Raw genomic sequence first — 25,005 nt, 5'->3', positions numbered from 1 at the left:
TACTGCTGTTCAACCTTGAATCAGTTATATGTTCATAATATATAAACAAACTAGCCAGACTAGATCTATCTTCTATATAAAGGAGAATAGTATTATATAACATTTTTCCTTTTTTTTTTAAATAGTAGGCATTGGTATGTGCGTTTATGTATGTGTATGTATGTATGCATGTACATGTATATATACACATGTGTGTATATATACACATATATATGGATATGAACACAGATGCTTCTCAACTTAACAATGGGGCTACATCCCAGTAAACCCACTGCAATTTGAAAATATTTTAATCTGAAAACACATTTAATACACTTACCTTACAGAACAGCATTGCTTAGGCTAGACTACCTTAAACATGCTCAGAACACTTAAATTAGCCTACAATTGGGCAAAATCATATAAAACAAAGACGATTTTATAATAAAGTATTGGATATCTCATGTAATTTATTGAATACTGTACTGAAAGTGAAAAACAGAATGATTGTGTGGGTACTTGATGTAGGGTTTCTACTTAATGGGTATCAATTTTGCACTACCATAAAGTCAAAAATTTCTATGAAAGACCCAATAATTTGTTTTTGCCTTAGGTATTGGCATATCCCATAGATCTGTACTGTTGTTGAGTATGATAGCTTTAGGAGTGAATATGATTTGAACTCATTCATGTTTAGAAAGGGTGTCAAATTTGGAACCATGCAGACCCATCTACTCTAAAAAATGACCCTAAAGTACATTGCTTGAAGAAATTAGATCCCAAAGACTTGGTGAGTAATTTGTGAAGTTTTCATGAGTTTATCAAGTGGAGATAAAGAAGCCAAAATAAGAGAATTTTAAGCTGACGAGACAATTGTGGATTGAATATGTGTTCCATTAAAAAGGGCTACCTTGAAGATAAAACTTAACTCCAACTTTTGAGGAACTAAGATTATCTTGATGGACAGTGAAAGGAATCACAATATGTGAAATTCCTTGAATAAAAATTTATTTACGTTAAATAATTTTGCCAATGCCATAATAATAAAATCTCTTTACACTATTAAAAATTAATAACTCTATCATTAAGTCAGAGACTATTGGTATATATGTATATCTATGTACATATAGCATATATATTTTATAGTCTATTACACCAAACCTATACCTACATTCAGATATCCAAAAGATATTTTTGTTTAGTGTTGTAAGATTCTTTTTATTAACTCCTACTCACCAGTAAGTCATGCAAAATTTTCTCTTCTTTCTTTCTAGGATATTAATATTTTTACTTCTGCTCTGTTTCAGTCAAGCTGAAAAGAGTCTTCTGTTTGGGATGGTCTTTATATTTTTTATTATTTGCCTGAGAAGAACTCACCAAAGAATTTAATGATAATGTGTTTTAAATGCCAATTAAACTATCTCATTTAGAAGCAGTTACAATGGTATATGACTTAGGAACAAGCCTTCTCCTCGATCATATCAATAGTTACATATAGTCAAAAATTTTATATTTGTAATTATATAATCCTTGATTTTCTTGTAGTGGAGTTTTGATTCCATAAAAAAATCAAAGATGATATTCAAAGTGTAGGTAATTTATTATCTCAGCAGATTTTAGTTACTGGCTTTTAACACATTGCCTACCATGAGAGTCATATTTCAGTACAAAGGGTCTAGTTTTGACCCCAGGGCTGCGTGAATCATATATAAAATCTCACTTGACGTTCTTATTGTTACAACTAATATTGACAATTTAATTCTAAAAATGTGGATTAAATGACTAGAAGTCAATCAATTTTGCTTTTTTATTTATGTTTACCTTTAAATTACACTCGAAGTTTTTATTCTATTTCTGTAATAAAGCACTCTGGCCCCAAGGAAAGGTTTCTATTTTTGTGTGTGTGTTTGGCAGTCAATGTGTTAAAGTAACTGTGTGAACATATCTCTTGCATAAAGAAATCCTAATAATGGGACAATAAAAAGGATTCCAGTAAAAAAATTATTTTATAATAATTACCAAGCTGTCTAATGGCCATTTATTTAGATTTGCCCTAGAACTTTAAAATACCATAATTTTTATGAAGAAAACCAAAACTTATTTATGGCACAGGTCACTCATACACACTACTAAAGTGATGAATTTCTGAGAATAGTTTTAAAGCATAGAAAAACAGCAGTACTGAAATTAATTCAAACATCATATATGTGTTTTTTGGCATCTAATAATGATAGCCAACACTGATGTCAGGTGCCATTCTAAGTCCTTGAATGTATATTGACTTATTTTACCCCCACAGCAGCTATACGGGACTTGTGCTATTACTGTCTCCAGCTTTCAGATGAAGACACTGAGGCTGAGATGGATTAAGAGATTTGCCCTAGATGACACAGCTAGCCAGTGGAGAACCCAGGATTCATACTCATACTGTTTGGGGATTAAATAAGACCATTTGATTTCCCAGAGAACATGGAAGTTTAATCTTGGAAGTTAGTTTAGAGATTTTTCTCTCCAACATTTCCCAAAGTGTATTCCATGATTAAATTCTGGGATAAAAGCCTCTGCATCAAAGAAAACACAATATAACATTTCTTCCTTTACTCTTGTGGATTTACAGTACAAAAGGGCATAACAAATGTTCTGAGAAGTTCTGAAGGGAAGAGATCTGTTTCAACCAGCATTTTCCAGTCATTACAGATAAGAAAACTTTATTAGACCCACCTTTCACAGTCCTTAGAATTTGTGTTCCCTAGAACATAAATGCTGAGAAAGTCCAGCCCTACAATCTAGCAGATAGGAAATTGTGGCCGAAAATGCCTTCATGACCCTGAAATCTCACCTACCAATCCTGTATATGTTTTACCTCACTCAGCATTTAAATCAGCATGTAGGTATAACAGTTCTGCTATTTTAAATTTCTTCAAGGTGTTCACTTTTATTTAACTATTTCAACAGGAGAACCATCATTCAAATGACACCACCTGGATACAGTAGACAAACTGGTTACATTCTAGTTTACTTAATACAAATTATTCACAATAAATATTTAATTTAATCAATGTTCACCATTTTTGTTGTTAAATGATCCATTTATCCTGAAATATTTAAATATCTAAAAATTAGAGAAAAAAATGAAACCAACAAGTAAAACTCTTCTCCTAGAAAGTCTTGAGGTGCTAGAGAATCCAGCGTTTAGGTGATAGACCATAAGTATATTTCATCACCATACCTTTATTGCATGATATGAAGTTAATCACATAGTTCAACAAAATTTTATATATATTTTTTTTTCATCACCGCATATTTTGCCATTTCAGTTCCTCCGAAGATATATGACATCTCACATGATATGACCGTCAATGAAGGAACCAATGTCACCCTTACTTGTTTGGCCACTGGAAAACCAGAGCCTTCCATTTCTTGGCGGCACATCTCCCCATCAGGTAAAGTAGGAATGCAACAGTGTTGTGTGTGCTGTTCATTATTCTCATGTAGCCTCACTTGTTCAGAACTTGAATCAACTTATTTAATTTTTTGTATCTTTTTCATAAGGTAGGCAAGATGCATATTTTTATACTTATTCTTTCAACCTAAAGGCACTGTAGTTACAAAAGTTAAATGATTGCTTTCTGTCAGAGCCCAGAATAGAACCTATGTCTCTTGATTCCTAGTCAAGGTTTTTACTTTTGTATACTGGATAATCATAAATCAATACATGAAAAGCTCGAATGGAAATATCACAAGAGAAATATCTTCATTTAAATGTGTAAGGGATGTATTCAATCAGCATTCACATGTTAATAGGTCAACATGAACCGCTAAAGTAATCAAGGGAGAATGAAGTTAAGCAAATTATGAGATTACAAGGTCTGATTTCAAGCTGCAGTACAGAATCAAAGACTTTGGAGTTAGAATTAAATGTTAACTGATAAGGGATCTAAAAATCCAAGAGTTTCAGTAACTTATGCAAGATCATATAGCTAGGTGAAATGAAGGATGTAGTAGTGTATTTATGCGTTTCCAGTGCTTCTGTTACAGTGTACATCCCCCCAAAGAGATTAAGTCAATTTTAGGAAGTTGACCATCATCATCATCAAAACAGGTTTGTTTTCACAGCCACAACTCTAACAGAATCATCAAGTTATAGAAAATTTAAAAGTTTGAACTATATAGCTTTGAGTATATCCCGGAAGTAAGAGTGGTACTTTTAATGAGTAGGATCTCCCCTCATTTCAGATAAATGGAGTTTGCCTTACTTGTTTCATATTTTTGATAGAAATAACTACAACAAAGCTGGTTCAATGAAATTGCTTTTAATGAAATCAGAAAATCACATTTTATATAGGTGTAGAAACAGCACAATCAGAACATCCATTTTATCTGCTAAATATTTTCATTAATGTGACTTATCCTTAAGTGTCTTTAAGTTTTCTCTTTTAAGCAGTAGTATTATTATTAATGTGAGAGGAAATCAATATAGCAGCAATATGCACTTATATAATATGCATTATGGCCCCTACAATATTTCTGAAGTATAAATGTGCTCTTGACTGCCAACACTTCACTCTTTAGAGCTGCCAAAAAATCATAAAACTGGTATGTGAGCACTGGATTCATTGCAGGACTCTCCATGGGGGATAAATGAAACAAACTCAGGACTAGCGGTTAGACACATGTACTCTTAAGATGACTTCCTTATTCATCAATTCAGCCAATCCTTGTGCAAATCTCTTATCCCCAGTTACCCTCAGCTAGTTCCTTACTTTCCAAAAATTGCATGATAATAATCCTTGGCTATTGTGAGACTCAAGATAACAGGCATAAATGTGTTTTAAAAAGTATGACTTGATATGCAAATGTACAGCTGATTCTTAATCATCCTTCCAGGAATTTAAATCTGATACCACAATATAATTTTTGTAAGAATGAAACACATAATCTCCATCTTCATATAATTTAAGATTAATATTTTGGATTTAACTCTCCTGCTTTGCAGTCCTTGTTATTATGCATATTCTTCTTTTTTACGTGCTCAGATACATTTTAGTTTAATTAAACAGTAGAAATGTTGGTTAGTGAAGTTATTAGAATAATGATAATGGATAACATCATGAAGCTGAAAGAAGATGGATTAGGTTTATAAGTTAAACAGTGCATAGATCTGTTTTTCTGATCCTGCCATACTGAGCAAATGAGTAAAATTAGCATAAATATTAATTATTATCCAATAAATTGTTAGACTTGGTGATACTTTTATGAATGCTTCCAATAATTTCAAATTACAATTCATTAATGATCTGTACTCAAATGCACAGAACTAAAAGGAAAAAAGAAAAAAAATGCACAGTACTGGGGAGTTCTTAACTCCCATTTGAAAACAAAATTGGGAATTTTATTGGCCTGTTTATATTTTTCCTCAGAAACATCAACATGTTGCATGTTCTCCTTTTTTCTTTTATTATAGCATGAAAGAAAATTGGTTTCAAAATAGCAGTTAACACAGGAATAATGTTTAGTGTTAAAAACAGATACAGATATGCTGTACCAGAAGCTATGACTAGCTTTTGTACATGGTGATTTGTTTAGACTTTTTGCTAGTACTTTTGATAATTTTTGCTGACTCATTCATGGACAATTCTATGTAGCTTAAAAAACCAATGATAAATGGCTGGTCACAGGATGATAGCTCCATAGAGCTTCTCCCTAATATACAGAAAATACACAGAGGCTGTGAGTTCAATCACACCACAAACATCACTGGAGCCTGTTGGAGTTCCCATTCTACTTGTTAATTCAAATTCATAATACTGTTACTAAAAACATCTTTTCTGACATGTTTCTGGATGTGTGAGCTGCCTTACACTTCATTTATAACAATGATTTCTTTCTATTTTTGATTCTATATTTGGAAATTAATTTCAAGTTTATATTTTTAAAAGTTGCAGAAATAATACAAAAAACATTCTATAGACTTTACCCAGTTTCATCTGTCAGCATTTTGCCCATTTGTTTCATCATTTGCTCTGTGTGTATAGTACATAGAAATATATACATATACATGTATATTATTAAATCATTTGAGAGCAAGTTACATATGACTTAGCCTTTTTTAGCTCTAGATAGTTCAGTATTCATTTGTGAAAAATAAGAATATTTTCATTATATATATAACCATAGTAGTTTTCAACTGCATTAAATTTATCCAAGTAACCATCCATATTCCAATTTTGTCAACTGATCCAATAGCGTCCTTTATAGAATACTTTTCCCTCTAGAAAAGAATTCATTTCAGGACTATGTATTATATTTAGTTTCCATATCACTTTATTTCCCTTTAATCCGGGAACTAATTTCTCAGTCTTTGTCATTACTGAACATTGACAGTTTTTAGCAATGTATGTACCCTTTTTAAAATATAATATTTCTCATTTAAGAGTTGTATCTTGCTTTCTCATGATTATATTCTAGTTATGCCCATGTTGAACTAAATAAATGAAGTTGTGTCCTTCTCAGGAACCCATATCCAGAGGCACAAGATAGCCATCTGTCCCTCATTTGTGATGTTAATTTCAATTACCAGAATCAAATGTTGTCTGATTTCTACACTGTATAGTTTCTTCCTTTTTATTCCTCTTGCTAGCAATAAGCAATCTATAGGGACAGATTTTAGGCCATGACATGCAAATATGTATTATCTGTCAACTCTCCCCTTAGATTTGAGGTTGATGATTTTTTTGTGAACCAATCTTTACTCTGTTGATCAATCTGGTGATTTTTTTCTAGCTTGAGCAATCCTTCTATTTTTACCAGTTAGCATTTACATTCTACTGTAAATTTAAAATTTTGCTTTCTCCTATATTTATAATTAATTTGTTTAATTACTTATTTTTATGGTGTACTTATAAATTCTCAACTTTTTAAAATTGTTTATAATTCATTACTAATTATTTTGATGCTCAAATTTTCTCTAATTTGGTCAGTGGGAGTCACATCAGTCTGTCTCCTATGTATTTGTGACATGCCTCCATAACTTTTTTTTGAGCACTCCCAAACTTTCTGGAATGACAAAATATTCCAGCCTCATGTTTTCTGCTCCACGTCTGGGGTCAGCCATTTTACTTAACTTCAAATGATTGTTTTGTATACCATACACTTGAGGTTAGAACCATTACATTTGTTTTAAAAATGTAACCCTATTGATCTGCCTTAGAGTAAAATTATAAGAGACCCAGAGATCTAGTTTACTTCTTATGATACCTTAAGTAACTTTAGGGAATGGAATAAAAAATATTTTGTTTGGCTTTATCCAACAACAAGCCTAGAACAGAGCCTGGAATCTGAGTATACACATAAAGTACTTGTAAAATTAACAGTGAAAAATATTTATGGCAAGGAAAATACAAGAAGGCAGTTGTTCTATCACTGGAGATATGGATAAGCTCATAGATCTTTACACTGGATTCTACTGCTTCCACTAATCTCTAAGTCATTACTTATCTACTTAGAAAATTTTTAAGTTTTTTCTCAAAATTCATAATATGAGACATGATTCCTTTTCATTCTTTACCAGTAATTTATATGTCAGATGGTGTCAATATAGCATAATGATTTAGATAATATTCCTTGATCTTAGTCAAGTTAGGTTTGAGATCCAGCTCTTCCTTTTACCAACAGTAAAATCTTAGACAAAATTGTTAGCTTCTTTAAACTTCAAATACAAAATGTTGATAATAATTGTACCCAATTCATGGAATTGTTATGAATATTGAATGGAATAGTATAAAGCATTGAACAGAGCTCATAACTTATAGTAAACATTCTATAGTACCAGCTATTATTATACTACTGAAATGTGTTTAAATTTTTGACCAGATAGAATTTCTAATCCTGTCTCTGAAATCAAGGGACCTATTTATGACTCTTGAATATAATCCACATAGCTGCTCTCAAATAAGGTGGTCATGAAGCTAAAAATTACTTCAGACTTCTAGAGAACATTGACAAGTTTACACAAGGCATCTGATTTTGAATATAAACAAAAAATAATAATTATAATCATATATCACATTAATAAAGCTAGATCCAGTCAGAAAAAAAAAACCATAAGAAAATTAAAGGATACATTTTAAAAGAATACATGAGATATAATTATTTGAAGGTATTTCAAAGGCTTTTTAAAAATATCCACTGATTCATTACTATTTATCTTGATCTCTCTTTCATAGTTCATGTCTATTCTTTCATATCTGGAGCCTCCAGGAATGTTCACACATTAAACTGGTAGTGTTTATTAGCTGTCAAAAATATTCTTTGGCTCTGAAACTAAACATGTAAGCATAAACACTGGGATATATGCCTGAAACTCTTTTTTTGTTTAATTCCCATATGCCTAATGTTTTTATAGACTATTCTTACCTTAATTATCCATAGTAATTAAGGCTATTATCTAATTCAAGTTAAAGACTGCTAAGTTTAAGTCCGCTTCCTCCTGTTATGTTGTAGATTCCATTTCTTCCCATGTGTCAGATCCTTATTTCATTAAATATCCCTTTTTTTCCCCCTGCATCTTTTATTCTTCTTTTTTGTTAACTTCATCGTGCCCACATTTAAGTAGACTGAGTCTCTTTTTTCTTAAATCAATCATTTGACACTTCTCACTTTCGTTTGTGAAGAGTTATTGAACACTTATACAGAAGACTCAAATAAGTGGTCAAAGACACAGGGATAGAACTAGAAAGCCATAGTTTCAAGAAAACCAAAGAGAAAAATATATCCAGGAGTAGTGAGTGGTGAACAATGTCAGTCGGGTCAAATAAGATACAAACCAAATAGCTACCTTTGGGTTAGGTAGTTTGGTGGTTATTGTGGTGATTCAATGACAATGGGACAGAAACCAAAATATGGAAGATTAGAGTAAATGAAGAATTTAGATGTGGAAGCATAACTGTACATCCTGCTAGACAAGGTAGAAATTTGGTTTCTCTACTTTTATACATGTTATTTCTTCTACTAGAAATATCCTTTGCCCCTTTACCCAATTGACAAACCTATTCATCCCTCAATTTTTCATAAAACCATTCCTAAGCATGCTAGGAAAAATCAGGTGTTCCTTCTTTCATAGTTACATAGTACTTCATGCTACCACTTGTGTGTAGTTAAGTCTCTGAGTTGTAGATATTGGCTTTATGGTATCATGGGACAGGGAACTACTTGCGTCCAGAGACCATCTGTTGGTCTTCATACCCCCTGACTTAGCACAGGGCCTGGAACAAAATGGGGATTCCATAAGTATTGCTGAACCAATGGATGCTCCCCTTTGTTCTTGATTACTACATGGCTTCTAGAAACTAGAGATTAAAATTAGAAAAGAAATAATAAGGTAGTGGAATAAGGACGTACTTCCTTTCTGATGTTTCCCCTCTCCCTAATATAAATGCACATCCCCTAAATATGCATCATCCCTTTATTTTCATTATAGCCTCAATATGGCTATACTCTATTAACATAAAGAGCAGCTCACACCAATCAAGTTTAGCAAACATGGTTCAACTAACATTTATGTTCTGCACTATAAGCAGAGAAGGAGGAACATAGCTTATTTAATTAATGTACTCTTCATCCAGTTTCTCTCAATGGTTACATCATGTGTAACTTTAGTTTGAAATCAAACTAGGAAATGGCCATTAGTGCAATGTGTGTATATAGTTCTATGCTATTTTATCACATGAGTTGGCGACCACCACAGTCAAGATACAAGACTATTTCCTCAGCACAAAGATCTCTCTTATACTATCCCTTTCGTCACACTCACCCCTCCCCCCACCCACCAACTCTAACCCCTGACAACCACTAATCTGTTTTCCAATTCCATAATTTTGTCATTTCTAGAATGCCATAAAAATGGAATCATACAGTATATGACCTTTGAAATTAGCCTTTTAGACTCAGAATAATGCCCTTGAGATCTATCTCAGCTGTAGCATGTATAAATAGTTTATTCTTTTTTTTTTTTTTTTTGAGACAGAGTCTCACTCTGTTGCCCGGGCTAGAGTGCCATGGCATCAGTCTAGCTCACAGCAACCTCAAACTCCTGGGCTCAAGCAATCCTCCTGCCTCAGCCTCCCAAGTAGCTGGGACTACAGGCATGTGCCACCATGCCCGGCTAATTTTTTTTTTCTATATATATTTTTAGCTGTCCAGATAATTTCTTTTATTTTTAGTGGAGACGGGGTCTCACTCTTGCTCAGGCTGGTCTCGAACTCCTGAGCTCAAACAATCCGTCCGCCTCGGCCTCCCAGAGTGCTAGGATTATAGGCGTGAGCCACCTCGCCCGGCCAGTTTATTCTTTTTTATTGTGGAGTAGTATCTTTTGATTTGAATGCACCACATTTTTTTAGCCATTCATCTATTATAGGATATTTTGGGTTTTTTCTACTGTTTTTGTAATGAAAGGAAAATTGCTATGAACAATCATGTTTCTTTTTCCATATTTATACACTTCAACCTACATATATTGTTATATTTTAAGTGAGTCTCTTACAGACAGCATGTAGTTGATACAGCATTTTTTATTAAATCTACTCTGCCAACCTCTGCATTTTGATTGGTGTATTTAGAACACTTACATTTATCTTAATTATTGATTTGTTTGTTCTTAAGTCTGACATTTTATTTATTTTGCTTTTTATGTTTGTTTCTTCTAATTTTTCTCTGTTTTTTCCTGCCTTCCTATGGATTACCTGAGCATTATTTTTTTAGAATTCTACCTCATCTATAGTGTTTTTGAGTATGTTTCTTTGCACAGTTCTTTTAGTAGTTGCTTTCAGTATTAATTTATCAATACATGACTTATCATAGTCTGGGAATGTCCAACTTTTACCAATACCAGAAAAATATAGAAACCTTACCTCCCTTGATCTCTCTTTACTCTGCCCATTTAAAATACATTTATCTTTTTTTTATTATTATTTCAGCATATTATGGGGGTACATAAGTTTAGGTTACATATATTGTACTTGCCCCCCCTCCCCCGAGTCAGAGCTTCAAGCCTGTGTTCATCCCCCAGACAGTGTGCATCGCACTCATTATGTATGTATACACTCATCCCCCACAACATCTGCCCCCGACAGCCAATTAATGTTATTTCTAAATGTGCTCTTAGGTGATGATCAGTGAAACCAATTTGATGGTGAGTACATTTTCTCTACATACGTGAGAAAATAGTTTTCTACTGATAATGTGTTACAGTATTTATTTCAACCGTCAAGCAAATTTAGAAAATGCAAAAGAAGGAAAGTATTTTATATTTACCTATATTTTGCTTCTATCATTTTTCTTTCTTCCTGTTTTCCTAAGATTTCTTCTTTTATTTCATTTCTATTCAGAAAAAAATTCTATATCCATTCTTTTATCGTAGGTCAACTGAAGACAAATTCTCTTAATTTTCTTCATCTGAGGATATGTTAATTTTTTCTTTATTCCTGAGGCATCTTTTTGCTTGGGATAGAATAATGAGTATAATAAAAGTTGTCAGTCATTATTTAATATTCAAGTACTCTTAAAAGGGCCATAAGGCAATATTTGGAAATCAGATGGATTAATTATAAAATCTTTGAAAAATCAAAAGCAGTATTATCCATGTTTTTCATAAATATTGTTATGGATTTATCTCAGGTGTAAGTTAAATAACATAAACTGTCAATCAGGAATACAACAGATTTTTCAAACTAGGAGATTTTAAGGACTTTGAGATTGTTCAATGAGAGCTATTTCAGGATAAACAGAGTAAACAAAGCAAACTAGTCATTAGACCATCAGCAACCTAAGGCCTGTGAGCCAAACTGTCCTGCTATCTTCTTTTTGTAAATAAAAGGTTTGTTTTATTTGTTTGTTTGTTTGTTTTCAATCGGAACATCACCATGCTCATTCCTTTGCATATTGTCTATGGCTGCCTTTTCTCCACAACAGTAGATTGAATAGTTGCAACAGAGACTACATAGCCAGCAAAGCCTAAGCTATTTACTATCTTGTCCTTTCAGAAAAAGTTTGCTGACTCCTGCAAATATTTTAAAAGATATTTAAAATATTTTTAAATTTGTTTCCTAGGTGAGAGACATACAGGTTTGGCACACTAAAGCTTCCATAATTATATATTAATAAATACAGTCTTAAGACAGAAAATATGAATTACTAAATATCAAAAAAAGTGGGAGACTGTAAAACATGAGAAATATTAGCTAAAATCCATGTACACTGCTAGAATCTATTGTTTAAGAGAATTCTGAAAATAGTTCAAGTCATCACAGGTGCAAACTAGAAAGTGTTATTTCCTATTAGTGCTTTAGATTCTGTCACCATCCTTCTTTTCTGAAAGAAAGTCTTCTTTGAATGTCGAGTGCTGGACCAACACCAAGAGAGATAGGAAGACGCTGCATGTTTGTGCTTCTTCCAAGCTGGCATCCTGTTTCCCAAACATTGTAATTCTTTAAGAATCTTGTTTCAGGTTTGCAATACTGACACCGCACTTTGTTCTTTGATGTTAGGAAGAAAAAAAAAAATCAGTAAAACTGGCAATTTGTGCTGATGATATTTCAACAATACCAGATCTTCAGATTACAAGCTATGGTTCTAGTTCCATTGTAGAGTTGCACTCTATGTGGAGCTTTTGTGAATTTCCATAATGGCTTTACATAATGGATAATTATATAATGAATGAATCTACATAATAACGGCAAGTTAAACTTTTTACCATAAGATTGCACACCAATAATTTATATATGCAGTTAAAATTGCCTCTTTGTTCTGAGAGTTTTCTTTATAATTTTAACTTTCATTTGTCTGTTTTCAAAGTACCCTCTACTTCCACCCAGTTAGTGGTGGGCTATGTTAATTTATTTTTTATTCAGAACTATTAATACCTGCTATTTGAATATAGAAAGCAAGAATACTTTTAGTATTTTAAGGCACATATAATGCCAAACAATGGGCTTGATGATATGATGAATCATTATAAAAAATAATTAACTATTCTCAAAGAAAAATGCTTACCCATAAAAGACAAAAAACAGGAACTCACCAAGCATTTCATAAAGGATCTTTTCTTTTTCTTATGGAACTTGATTTTCTCAGACAGCTGGGGTATTAGAAAAAAAATGATATTATATCTGCCTTTACTGGACTGAATTTGGGAGAAGATAGTGATTGACTTTGGGCTGTTTACATTTTGGGAAATTAGATTTTTCTAGAGTCTTTTCCCTCAGTGATTTCAAAGTCATGTTACATGTATAGGTAAAGTTATTACATAAGCGGCTATGTCTAAACAAGTTAGGGGCTTGCTTAAAGGTTATCATCTCAGAGGATGTTTTCTATCAGAAGACAGCCTTTTCACCTTCTGTGAAAATGTTACAGGAAGTCAATACTCATGAAATATCTCCTAGCAAAATGAAACTATCTCATGGTATGCTAAGAGACTAATTCTGCCAGACTGACAAAAGAGGTAAAACACAACATTTATTGCACATAAACTAGGTATGTAAACTGTGCCTGAGAGATTGTGATTTAAAAAAACTAGATTTACTATATATTTTTTATCTAAGGCTATGTTTCATTGTAATCTTCAGAAATTTATAGAGAATATTATTGCATACGTTTTCACGTTAATAACAAGCCATACTAAAGTCTTGAAAACTTGTCCTCAAACTATACAGGATTATGGAATTAATTAAAATAACTCTTTCTTTGAGTTTTTCTTTCTTTTTTTTTTTTTTAACCGTCCTTGTTAGCCAAAAACATTTTTTAGTGTTTCTTTTTGCATTAGGTTTGAATGTAATCCAGTGTCAGCCGTATTGTTTCTGGACAGTCCTGAAGCTCTGAAGATGTATTACACCCATGCATCATCATAGCATTGTCATTCTGACGATATATTAGTGTAATACATCTTCAGAGCCCTCAAATGAGAAGCTGTCTGGGAGGAATGGGGCGAGGAGCAAATTCAATTCAATTACAGGACAAAAGAACCAGCTGAAGAGAAGGAAAGAACTCTCAGAGCAAGATTCTCTGTGGAGTTGATTACAACTGGGTATTTCATGGAAGTATATTTCATTTTTCCTTTTGTGACATGACAAGAAATAATTATGGATTTTGAACACACATCTATAAAGATAAAATGGCTTCTCATTTCTCTGTGTTTAACTCAGTAGAGGCCTGATGCTTTTTTGGAGGCATTTAATTGACTTAGAGTGAAGTTGTGCAAGCAATGCTATTTATTTAATATATTAACCTACAGTATACCCTTACCTTACATGCTAGTCTATTAAAATGTGATAGGCAAAAAGGAATGTTAGCCTTTCAAACAAAGTCTTAGATGACATTTCTTAAATTTTCGGACACAAGTAAAGAGGGACGGTGGCTGACTAAAATGTGATTAGCAGATAGCAAATGAGATAATCAACTCTTTTTAGCTAGCTCCTGACTATTTCCACTAGGTTGGGCTGTCTGGAATGATCAGTAAGTCTCATTGCTAGTGTAAATTTTTTTTGGATATTTCTCATTTATTAAAAAACAGACTCAATTTCATCATAGTACAAAGACATCTGGAGCTTAAAGCTCTTAGTCTAGTTTACAAGTCTTGCAAAAAATAGACTGTTTACATAAAATATCCCTGACTCATTATATAACACTTATGTTATAAATATTTATTTTACATCTATTTTCTTCAAAACTGATCTATCAAACACTTGCTATGTCAGACACTGTGCTAGACATTAAGTATAGAGTGGTAAGAAGAAAAAAATATATATAGCTACTACCACTAAGGAGTCTACGATTTTTTTTTTTTTTTTTTTTTTTTTGAGACAGAGTCTCACCCTGTTGCCCGGGCTAGAGTGCTGTGGCATTAGCCTTGCTTACAGCAACCTCAACTCCTGGGCTCAAGCGATCATTTTGCCTCAGCCTCCCGAGTAGCTAGGACTACAGGTATGTGCCACCATGCCTGGCTAATTTTTTCTATATATAGTTTTAGTTGTCTGGCTAATTTCTTTCTATTTTTAGTAGAGACAGTGTCTTGCTTTTGCTCAGGCTGGTCTCGACCTCCTGACCTAGAGTGATCCTCCCGCCTCGGCCTCCCAGAGAGCTAGGATTACAAGTGTGAGCCTCCACACCCAGCCAGGAGTCTACAATCTTGTTGGAAGAGAAACACATGAGGAGTGAAACAATTACACATTAACTAGAGATTACAAATACAAGAGTATGTCATCTTTGAGGCTTTACCTTTAAAACTGAGCCTTGCAATTTAAGGACTGGGAGTTGTTATTAATAATTGCCAAGAACAACATTTATAAATGCTAGACTAGAAAAAAGTTGATGTGTTCTAAAACTGAACTCCCTGGACTTGGAACATACTAGGACGAGGGGAAGAAAGAGGCTTAAGGTGAGGTTAGAGAAAGTTAGCTGGGGGTGGTCAGATCAAGTAGGGATAGTAGGCCATGGTGAGGGCTTAGAAATCTCCCCACCCCCAGTGCAAAAGGAATCTCTAGAAAGATTTAGCACATGAATGACATGATTTGATTTTAATTTTTAGATGTTTTTGGTGCTATGTAGAAAATGAGTTGCAGGGAAATCCTGAAGCAGAAGAGAGGGACCATTTAGGAAACTACCATTTAGTTGTGATGTTGACGTTAAGGCAGATAAGCACAGTGGAGACTAAGAGGACTGGGTGAGTTTCATAATATTATACAGGTAAAAGCAAAAGACTCTGATAGATTAGAGATGGGAATGCCTCTTAGTTTCCTGGCTTCATCAACTTGAAGAATGGACATGTCATTAACTGAGATGAGGTAAAACTATAGGAGAAATATATTTGAGAGAAAAATCAAAATTTTTGTTTTGGCAATGTTAAGTTGTAAGGCATATTAGATGTTTGAGTGGTAATATCACGGAGTAATTGACTATGTGAGGCTTTTTCTCAAGGAAGAGGCCAGGATGGAAAATAAGACTTGGAATCATGAGTGTAAGTCTGTCCTAAGCAGGTAGAGTAGACAGAAAGAAGAGGGTTCGTGACCAACGTCTGAGGATTTGGAAGAGAGCAAGAGACGGAGTAAGAGTTGCCAGTGTGTTGGTTGAAGACCTACCAGAGTGAAGCTCAGAGAGGAAAGTGTTTTAATAATCAGAAATTGACGAGTTCAATAGAGATATAATAAGGTATATCAAAAATGCCTACCGTGTTTCAGAGCATGGAGATAATTTTTGACATTGATGAAAGCAGTTTCAGTGAAACTGTGGGAACTGGAGGCAGACTGGGTGGGCTGAACAGGGAATGCAGGTGGCGGGTGGTAAAGAAGTGGGGAGAGTTTCTTTCAGGAAATGTATAGTGAGGCAGAGAAGAGAAATAGGGTGTTTGCTGGGCTGCTGTTTAAGGTTCAGGAGTGGGATACTTTTTTAAAAGGAAGAGAATAGTATAACAACCCAGTGTCCCTTTCATCTAGCGTCAACAATTATCCATATATAGCAAATCTTGTGCACCTAAACTGCCTCCCTCAATTTAAGAGGGGAATTTTTTTTTTAATTCACAAAAAGGTTTATGTTAAAAGAACCATAAGCAATGGTAATTGCAGAACACTTAAATCCCAACTTATCATAAATCAAAATAGAAGTAGTAGCAATTGTAAAAGTGATCTCCTCTTCTCTTTTATGTTTTGCTCTTATGTGCATAATATAGAAGTTTCTATCCGGCCAATACAGAGTGCATAAGGAGCCCAACACCTCTGAGGAGTGTGCAGTGTGCTGCTCATAAGCTCCCTTTCCTCAACATTGTCACTGGAATATTTCCTGTCACTTCTGAGGAAGTCACACAAAGTTCCTCATTCACAGCTCTTTCAGGAAAGCTTCAAGTCTCCTCTTTTTGATAACATGCTCTATCTCTTTTAGTTCTGTTTCATTGCTTTGCCCTAAATTGTGTGTGCTTTATGCCCAATTCATCACCCCAGGTGTCGGCTGCCACTGACTGGGACTGTCACCTGGCAGTTTATTGCTCAAAGGAATCACCATCTTTTTCCTTTCCTTCTGGTCTGTAACAGGAGGTGCAGTCTTCGCAAAAGTCAGTCTTTCTCTTCCCAGGTGTTCTCCTGCTCTACAGTCCTCACATATTGCCAACTGCTCCCATCACTATTCTGAAATGTTACAGAGCATATGTTGGATTCACAGAGTTAATAAGGAAGAAGGAAGAAAACTATTGGGTGTAGTTTCCAGATAGCAGAAAAAACAACGTGTCTGTCTGCACACCTGTTGAATCTGATGTGTACTGTAAAAAGTATACTCACTCACTCCGAGTAAGAAAAATACTCAGTCAAATTTAATTTGAGCCTACAAATCAATTGGGAAACTTTTTAGTATGATATACTTGATGAATTTGTTAGATTCTTGAATGCGTGTTAAATCTCTCAAGTACATTGAGTCCATGTGTAGTCTAAGACAGTAATCTGAAAATGTTAAAGTGGAATTAAAATTCTGACTTAGGTAGTTTCGTGATGGAATTGGATTTCAACCTTTATTTGGCTTCCGATTGCAAATTTATCCTCTCTAGGATTTCTTTCTACAGATGGTAGGGTAGTCAGATGTGAGGAGGTTGAATAGAAAATGATTTCTCAAAATCCCACTAAATTGAAGGACACATGTTGAGCTTGTTAAGGCCCTGACATAATCATCTTTAATGATAATGTCTAGACCAAACAGCAAACATGCCTAGATTAAGATATGCAATTCAGATTGTCTTTCAAACTGTCTTTCAACAGTTTTCTTATACACTGCTTTTCAATATTGTTATTTCAAAATTATTCTTTCATTTATACCTTTAAAACATTCACAAATTAGAAATCTGCCTGTAAAAGGTGATATGGACCTACTACATATACAATAGAAGCCTGTTCTCAGAATATGAAGAAGAATATATAATCACTAGAAAATCGGAGCAGAAATCTTGTGAACAGTCCCCAAGCAGAAGATAGTCTTGGTATCAGTGATTCCCTATAATGAATGATGGAAAGGGCAGTATCTAGCTCTATAATTACTAATAGGGATGGCTATTATCATTCTGGATCAAGTATTCAGACTTGGGCAAAAGACTTCTGAGATTTATCACCCTCATCAATTACTACCACGTCTGAGGATTCATGTGGGTGTAGACAATGCCACCTTTTATCTCTGCTACAGTATAAGATCTGTAGGAGCTGAATCCTCTTCCATCCTGAACCTCATTATGCTTGACATATAGAATATGCCTAATATATATTTTTGAGTGAATAATAAAACCTGAAATATATTTTTGATAACTTTAGGTATAATCTGATCTCTTCTTTTTCTACTACCACTGGCAACAATATGATATCAACAATATCCTTTTATGAACACTATTGTGTGCCAGGCCATTCATATTCATTTTCTTAATTAAATCTCAAAAAATACCTATATTATAGGGATGATATTTGCATTTTTGCACTAAAGAACCTAGAATTTTTAGCATTTAGTCATTTTCCCAAGGACTACAAGTACAATAATATATTTCTGAGTCAGAATTCACACTCAGCTCTGATAGACTTCAAAGCCCATGCTATTAACCATTATGAAAAAGAGACTATAAAATGTGACTTACTGACTACATGGAAGTGCTAAAAAGTAGAATTAGAATCTCAGGCTCATGGGCTTAATATTGTAGAATAACGTTCACATCAAAATGGCCAAGGTTTTCTGGAAGAATTTTCAACAAAGAGAGCTACTGTAAAATAGAATTGAGACCCTGTTAAGTAGTGAACTCTCTATTACTGGAAATAGTAATTACGGCTACATAATCTCCTATCAGGAGTGCAGCCTAAGTGAACTCTAGCACTTATGAAAGTGAGAGGGTACACTAATGATTGATTTCATAGTATTTGATTTATAGACCAGGGAAAATTTTTTTGATGTAGAGAATATCTTCATTTTGCCATCTGCTCTCAGCATTCTTTCATGAACAAAAGATATGTTAATGCAAATAAGTAAGACAGGACATACAGTTAGTGTAAAAGACAGTCCTATGCAAAAAGGAATAGTTGATAATCTTACACCAGATATTTATCTTTGTTTGTCTGTACAGCTAGCTAGCCAGTGAAACCAAAATTGTGTATTTCCTGTAGATCAGGGGTTAACAAACTATGTGTGGGGCAAATCTTTTTCACTACCTGTTTTTGTAAATAAAATTTTATTGGAATACAGCACACCCATTTATGTATTGTCTATGGCTTCTTTCATACTGCAACTGCAGAGGTGAGTAGTTGCAACAAAGAACCTATGGCCTGCAAAGATGAATATATTTACTATCTGGTCCTTTACAAAATACAGTTTACTGACCCCTGATGTAGATTATAAAAGGATCCCAGCTCTTATTTTAAGTACACGTTTCCTCTCAGTATTACACTGAACAGGGACTCCTCCTGCATCTTAGAAGGTCAATATTTGATTTCATGGTTAGTACTTTCAATGTATTATATAATTCCAATAGAGAACTGTTCCTCTGTTTTTTTCTTCAACTAATTCTTCAAATATACCAATATTTTTTTCCTTATTTTGTCAATCCAGTTAACCAGTGAACTTGATGAGTACTATTTTTCCTTCAAATTCTACAAGTTTAAAATTTCATATTCTCATGTTACTATAAATGTTCTTTTCACATAATATCCTCCGTATCTATGTTAATAATAATTTTTATTACAGAATTCTGAAAGGATATATGCTTGACTGCATTTTTCTATGGCAATCTATTTTTCTATGTGTCTCTGGACTTCTCTCTAGGAAGAATGCTGCTCTGAGCCAATTTCTGTAGCCTCTTATGAGAGACGTAGTTTTTTTTTTCTTGGAAAGGGATCTAGCAGTTGGCATATTTGCCCAGGAGGCCCACATTGGCCTCCATTGAGTGACAGCCACAGATGTAGCTCTGGGATGAATAGCTACTGCATAGTAGGGTAAAGGCAAAAGTCACCATTTGATCAACATCCAATGGGTAGAGAAAGCACAGAAAACAAACAGTGGGGGGAAAAGTTGTCAAATAAAATCAATAAGGTCTCTGCTTGGGATCTGGAAAGTCAAACAATAGGAAAATGTGTGATTTAATAATATTGATATTCGGGGATATCCTCTGCAGAGCCTCTTATGCCCTTACTGGGGATTCATTGTGTTAAATTTTGATAATTTATTGTAGTATGAATCAAATACTTTTCTTGATGTGTTTGCATTATACTGCAATCTAAACTATAATAAGTGCTATCTCTATCCTTTAAAGATGAAATAAGTAAGCTATATAAATAAATTTGAAATGGCAGATTAAAATAACAGATCTTGGGATGCTCATTACTGACCTTAGCTAAGAGTTCATCTCTTAGTAAAGAGGAAATAAAAACTGAAACCACTGAATTTCTCATTCACATTGGCTATTACTTTCTGTTCAAGGATGCAGGCTAAAATAAAGAGCAAAATCAACAAAACAAAGAATGATAAATTTATGCTAATATATATAATATTCTCACTCCTAAAATGAAAGTATACCTGTGTAAGATAATCCCTAAGGTATTTTGTGCTCAAAAGTCCTTTAATTTTTTGAATCTTGTCATAAGCCAAGATCTATAGATAGAATACACAACATTCTGTCTCATTACATTTTTCTAAAATATAGATATATAAACTTACATACATGTGTACATGCATGAACAGTCAGACTCTGTAACATGTACAGAGTCATGACCTATGTATGTAAAGAAAACTTTGGGGTCAAATCAAACTAAAGCTTTTTAACAAAATATAAAAGGCAAAAATTAAGTAATATATGTGCTTTCTGGGAAAGTCAATAGTAGCTCAGTAAAAAACTAAAATCTGACCTTGCTGGCTTATAGGGCAAGGAGAATAACACAATGGCTTACTGTCCAAAAGAAAAGAACAGACTATTTTATCAGGAAAGATTGATTTTTTGTGAGTTTTGAAAGGCATTTTTATATGTGTCTATAAATATAGGACACTAAACAGTCAATAGAACCCTCATGACTGTTGCTATATTAAGCAGTGCTGAATGTTAAAGTAATTTTGGGGGAAGGATAGAATAATATAGTCTAAATGTGTTACTTTACAGTGACCTGACTTAATAAAAGACTACAGCTTTGAAATGCTGGGAGAAAAGATGGCCAACAAAACCATTTGTCTTTTCAAAATATTGAACAGGAACTTGTCTTAAAAAACTTAAAAATTGAGGTTGTAACTACCTTATCAGGTTCCATGAAATGGAGCAAGAGCTGGAAGTTCCTGCCCAAGACAGGAGTAACTGCTGGAGGATAGAGCAGCAGACGTGTATAGGGAAGGAAAATATGAATGCAAATTATGGGGCCCAAGTAGCTGTCAATGCTAGGGTGTCAGAGCTAAGGGCTCAAAATTAATGGTATGAATAACTACCCTTTCCTGAGTATGTATGTCATAGCAGATACTATGTAAGTGCTATAGGTACGCTGCATTACATATTCTTGTAACAACACAAAAATGACGTACTATTATCATCATATCTATTTTAATCACAAAGAAACAGAGTTTTAGATAAGGTAAGTGAAAATATTAAGAGTCACCACTGCTATATAGTTTACCTGTATATATTTTGAGTATTTTAGGCGGTAGTATTCCATTCAGTGTTGTATTGAAGATTGCATTAACTAAATGGTGATTCAGTGAATAACTGTGATACTTCAGTAATAGTGATACAGGGAGACCTGTTTCTTTAATTAAATATCCCTTTCCATATTGCATCAGAGTATTCCATTCCAAAGGTTGTGGTTATAAAAAGGATTTCTTTTTGTTACTTTTTGGTCATGTAAGTGTGTTTCGATAGAACATGTTGAAAGCATCCTTCTTATTTTAAGTTAACAAATCCTTAATGGTTTCCAGAAAAGCAAGAGTATTGTTGTGATCTTGTTGTAGTATTTATGAAGAGTTCTATTCCTACTTTGGCTCCTTTCTCCTTGTGAAACATTTTGATTCTATTTTCTTCAGATAATTTTCTTTGATCAGGCTCTAAGTGGTTTTTTTGTTATTGTTGTTGTTCCTCTTGTGCGAATCATAAGAAGCATATTATAGTCCTTTATAGAACTCCGTCCCTGTATGAATTAGAGCTTCAGAGACACTGTCTATTTTTCATGCCAAAGTGAAATTGTATTTGATTTCATTTGTTTTAAATTATGCCATAATGTGAGTACCAAAAGTCCCCAGGTATTTCTTTCTGGAAATAATACAATTTAAGGTAGAAAATGCATTTCATTGGTATTAGTCAACTAAAAACTGATAAACCCACTGAAATAAGTAAACATACAAAACCAAAGGGCATAGTCTCTGAACTGTTCATTTAGTTTTTTTTAACCAGGATACAGATACCGTAAGTCATTTGTAAGGTCTCAATATATCATCACATTTCTCTATCTGGAGACTAACATTTGTTTGAAACATACCAAAACATAGCAGTCTACCTTTTAATTAAAGGAACAAGAGTGATATATTTCCTCAATGAATTAATGCAGGTCAATTTGTATCATTCATCAGGAATGAACTTCAAATTTATCCATAGGGAACCACATTATGAACCAACATAATCATTTATCGAGAAACTTTAAAACACTCAGGTTGGAGAGAAGGACTCTACTTAAAAAGCTAATTATACACTATGAAGCTTGTAAAGTTAGATTGGAAAACAAGAAAGAGTACTAGACTGGGAGTTAAAAGAATTGTTTCTTTCAACATTCTTCTATTGTGCCTAGTGCCATTGAGCATGATGTTTAACCTCTTTGGGATTTAATCTTTTTAAACTGAATGGGAAGAGTTACAGTTGCCTAACTGGATTGTTTTGATGACAAAATGAAATAATCAACATGAAAGCATTTACAAAATTAGAAGTCATAAGCAATTTTAAAAAAGATATTGGTAGGCTTATTCTGTTGTATAAAATTGGATTTGAAAGAACCTAAATGATAAGTAGCTTTAATTTTCCCAACTTCCTATTTTTTCCCTAAAACTTTGTAACCTAAATTTTTCTGATCTAACATAAATGTAAAAATGCAAGGGGGTGATGGGTTTGGGTGGGAAATAATTCAAGATTATATTATAAAAATGAGAATTCATCCCATCCTACTTCTGTTAAATTGTTTCCACTATTATATAAAGATGATGTAAGAAATTTTCAGCAGGTAGCTAATTTCACTCAGAAGACACACTAAGTGATTTATACATTTATTTTATGCTTTAATATTGATTCTATGCTATATACTGAGATGGATTTAATGGAAGAATATTGACTGATCTGCATATCTATGATATCTGATCCTTCTAGTAAATATCTATAGAGGAAATACTTCATCCTTTTCTCTCTCTCTCTCTTTTTCTTTATTAATGAGATTTATATGCCTAACTTCAGAATAGCTCTTTTCCAGTGGGTCTGTTTGTCACTAAGTCAATTGCCCCTTTGTATGATAAAAGGCTGATGTATTTTACTACTCACTAGAGGAAATAGTCTTAAGGAAAATAGCCTCCCTCCTACACTCAATTTAATTGTCATTTGAAAGCCAGTAATGCAACTGAGTCATTTACACTAGCTACATCCTTTATTTTCGGAAGAAGACTGAAAACTTCAGTGACCCTTAGAATCAGATAAGCTTTTCACAGAATTGAGACAACCAATATTCTATTTTTAATGGCTAATATTCAGGCTGCCCGAAGGGCTTTTGAGAGAGGGAATTTGCCATGCAATTAAAAGGGGAATGGAACTGTAGAAAACATCCATAAATTTCATTTTAAAAATTTTAGAAATATATATATCCATTTCAGGTAAGGTGACATTGTGTGAGTAAGGAACACACATTGAGGCAAATTGATTTATCTGTGATGTTGGAAGTTAACTTCCAGGAAAAGTTAAGAGAAAAAAAAAAAAAATTTCAAATGGTAGTCACTTAAGGACTTAGATAATTAGCTGAAGACAACTGACACTTCCTTTCATTTGAAAATGTGAATTTTAGGGCATTTCATACCTGTCAGTTATAACCAGATAATAGTAGACTAAAGACTATTTCAGATTGACTGAAACAGCCCATCCAAGTTTGCTATCCTGTGTTAGACATCCCATTACTTCCTCCAGGTAGTCTTTAACTCATTACTCTTACAGTTTTAAATAAAAAAAAAATAATTATTTTATTTATTTATTAAGTAAATATTTATGTAATGCCTGACACAGAACTGTAGGGACAGAAAGGAGGCGATGCCTATCGTCCTTATCATGAGGGTCATAGTAACACCTTAATAGACAGGTTAACAAGAAAAAAAGCACAATAGATTTATTTGACCATAGTTTTATATAACACAGGAGCCTGCAGAATGAATATCCAAAGATACAGGAAAACTATCCATTTTTATGCTTAGGTTCAGTGATGTATGAGTAGCCATGTAGAAATATGATTGGACAAAAAGGGTATGATCTAATGTTAATAGACTGAGTGGGGAACTCAGCAAGGTCTTTCTGGTCAGATACTTCTTGGCCTCTCTGTGCAGCATTCCTTCCTCCGGTGTCTGGGGTAGGAATGAGGATCTCCATTTTTTTTATGACCGGTTGCACAGAAAGGCAGAGGGCAAGGTTAGAGTAATATTTTTAGGCTGTATGGCTAGCTTGGCAGAAAGCGTTTCTGATTTCTATGACTTGCCTTGGGGAAAAGGATTTCTAGTTTCTATGGCTTGCTTGGGTGAGAGTGAGAGGTGAGGGATGCGAGGGCAGGAGAAAGTCAGAGAGAGACTTTGCTTCTGTGGCTGCTGTTTATGCTTTTACACTGGGCTATCATTTCATGAGCCCCAACATTCCCTGGTTTGAAACTTTCCCCAAAAGTCTCATAGGCCAGAAATTGGGTTGGTAGATTGTCTCATAAGCTATTGAATTAGTCTCTTGGTCCTGAGAATAGGCTAATACAGTTATATAGTTTACAGTAGTGTCTCATT

At 33.8% G+C, this 25,005-nt stretch overlaps 1 protein-coding gene across 1 annotated transcript in view; it reads left to right on the top strand.

Annotated features, from left to right (window-relative positions):
- NEGR1 (neuronal growth regulator 1) overlaps positions 1-25,005 on the top strand; it is an 834,359-nt gene that overhangs the window by 493,430 nt on the left and 315,924 nt on the right. Inside the window, exon 3 of the mRNA XM_069478075.1 lies at positions 3,297-3,422. Within this exon, the coding sequence (XP_069334176.1) occupies positions 3,297-3,422 (126 nt within the window). The remainder of the gene's footprint in view (positions 1-3,296; positions 3,423-25,005) is intronic.

Source organism: Eulemur rufifrons, chromosome 8, assembly GCF_041146395.1.
Source record: "Eulemur rufifrons isolate Redbay chromosome 8, OSU_ERuf_1, whole genome shotgun sequence".
NCBI lineage: Eukaryota > Metazoa > Chordata > Mammalia > Primates > Lemuridae > Eulemur > Eulemur rufifrons.
The sequence above is the reverse complement of the archived record's forward strand: the minus strand, read 5'-3'. Positions and strand labels throughout refer to the sequence as shown.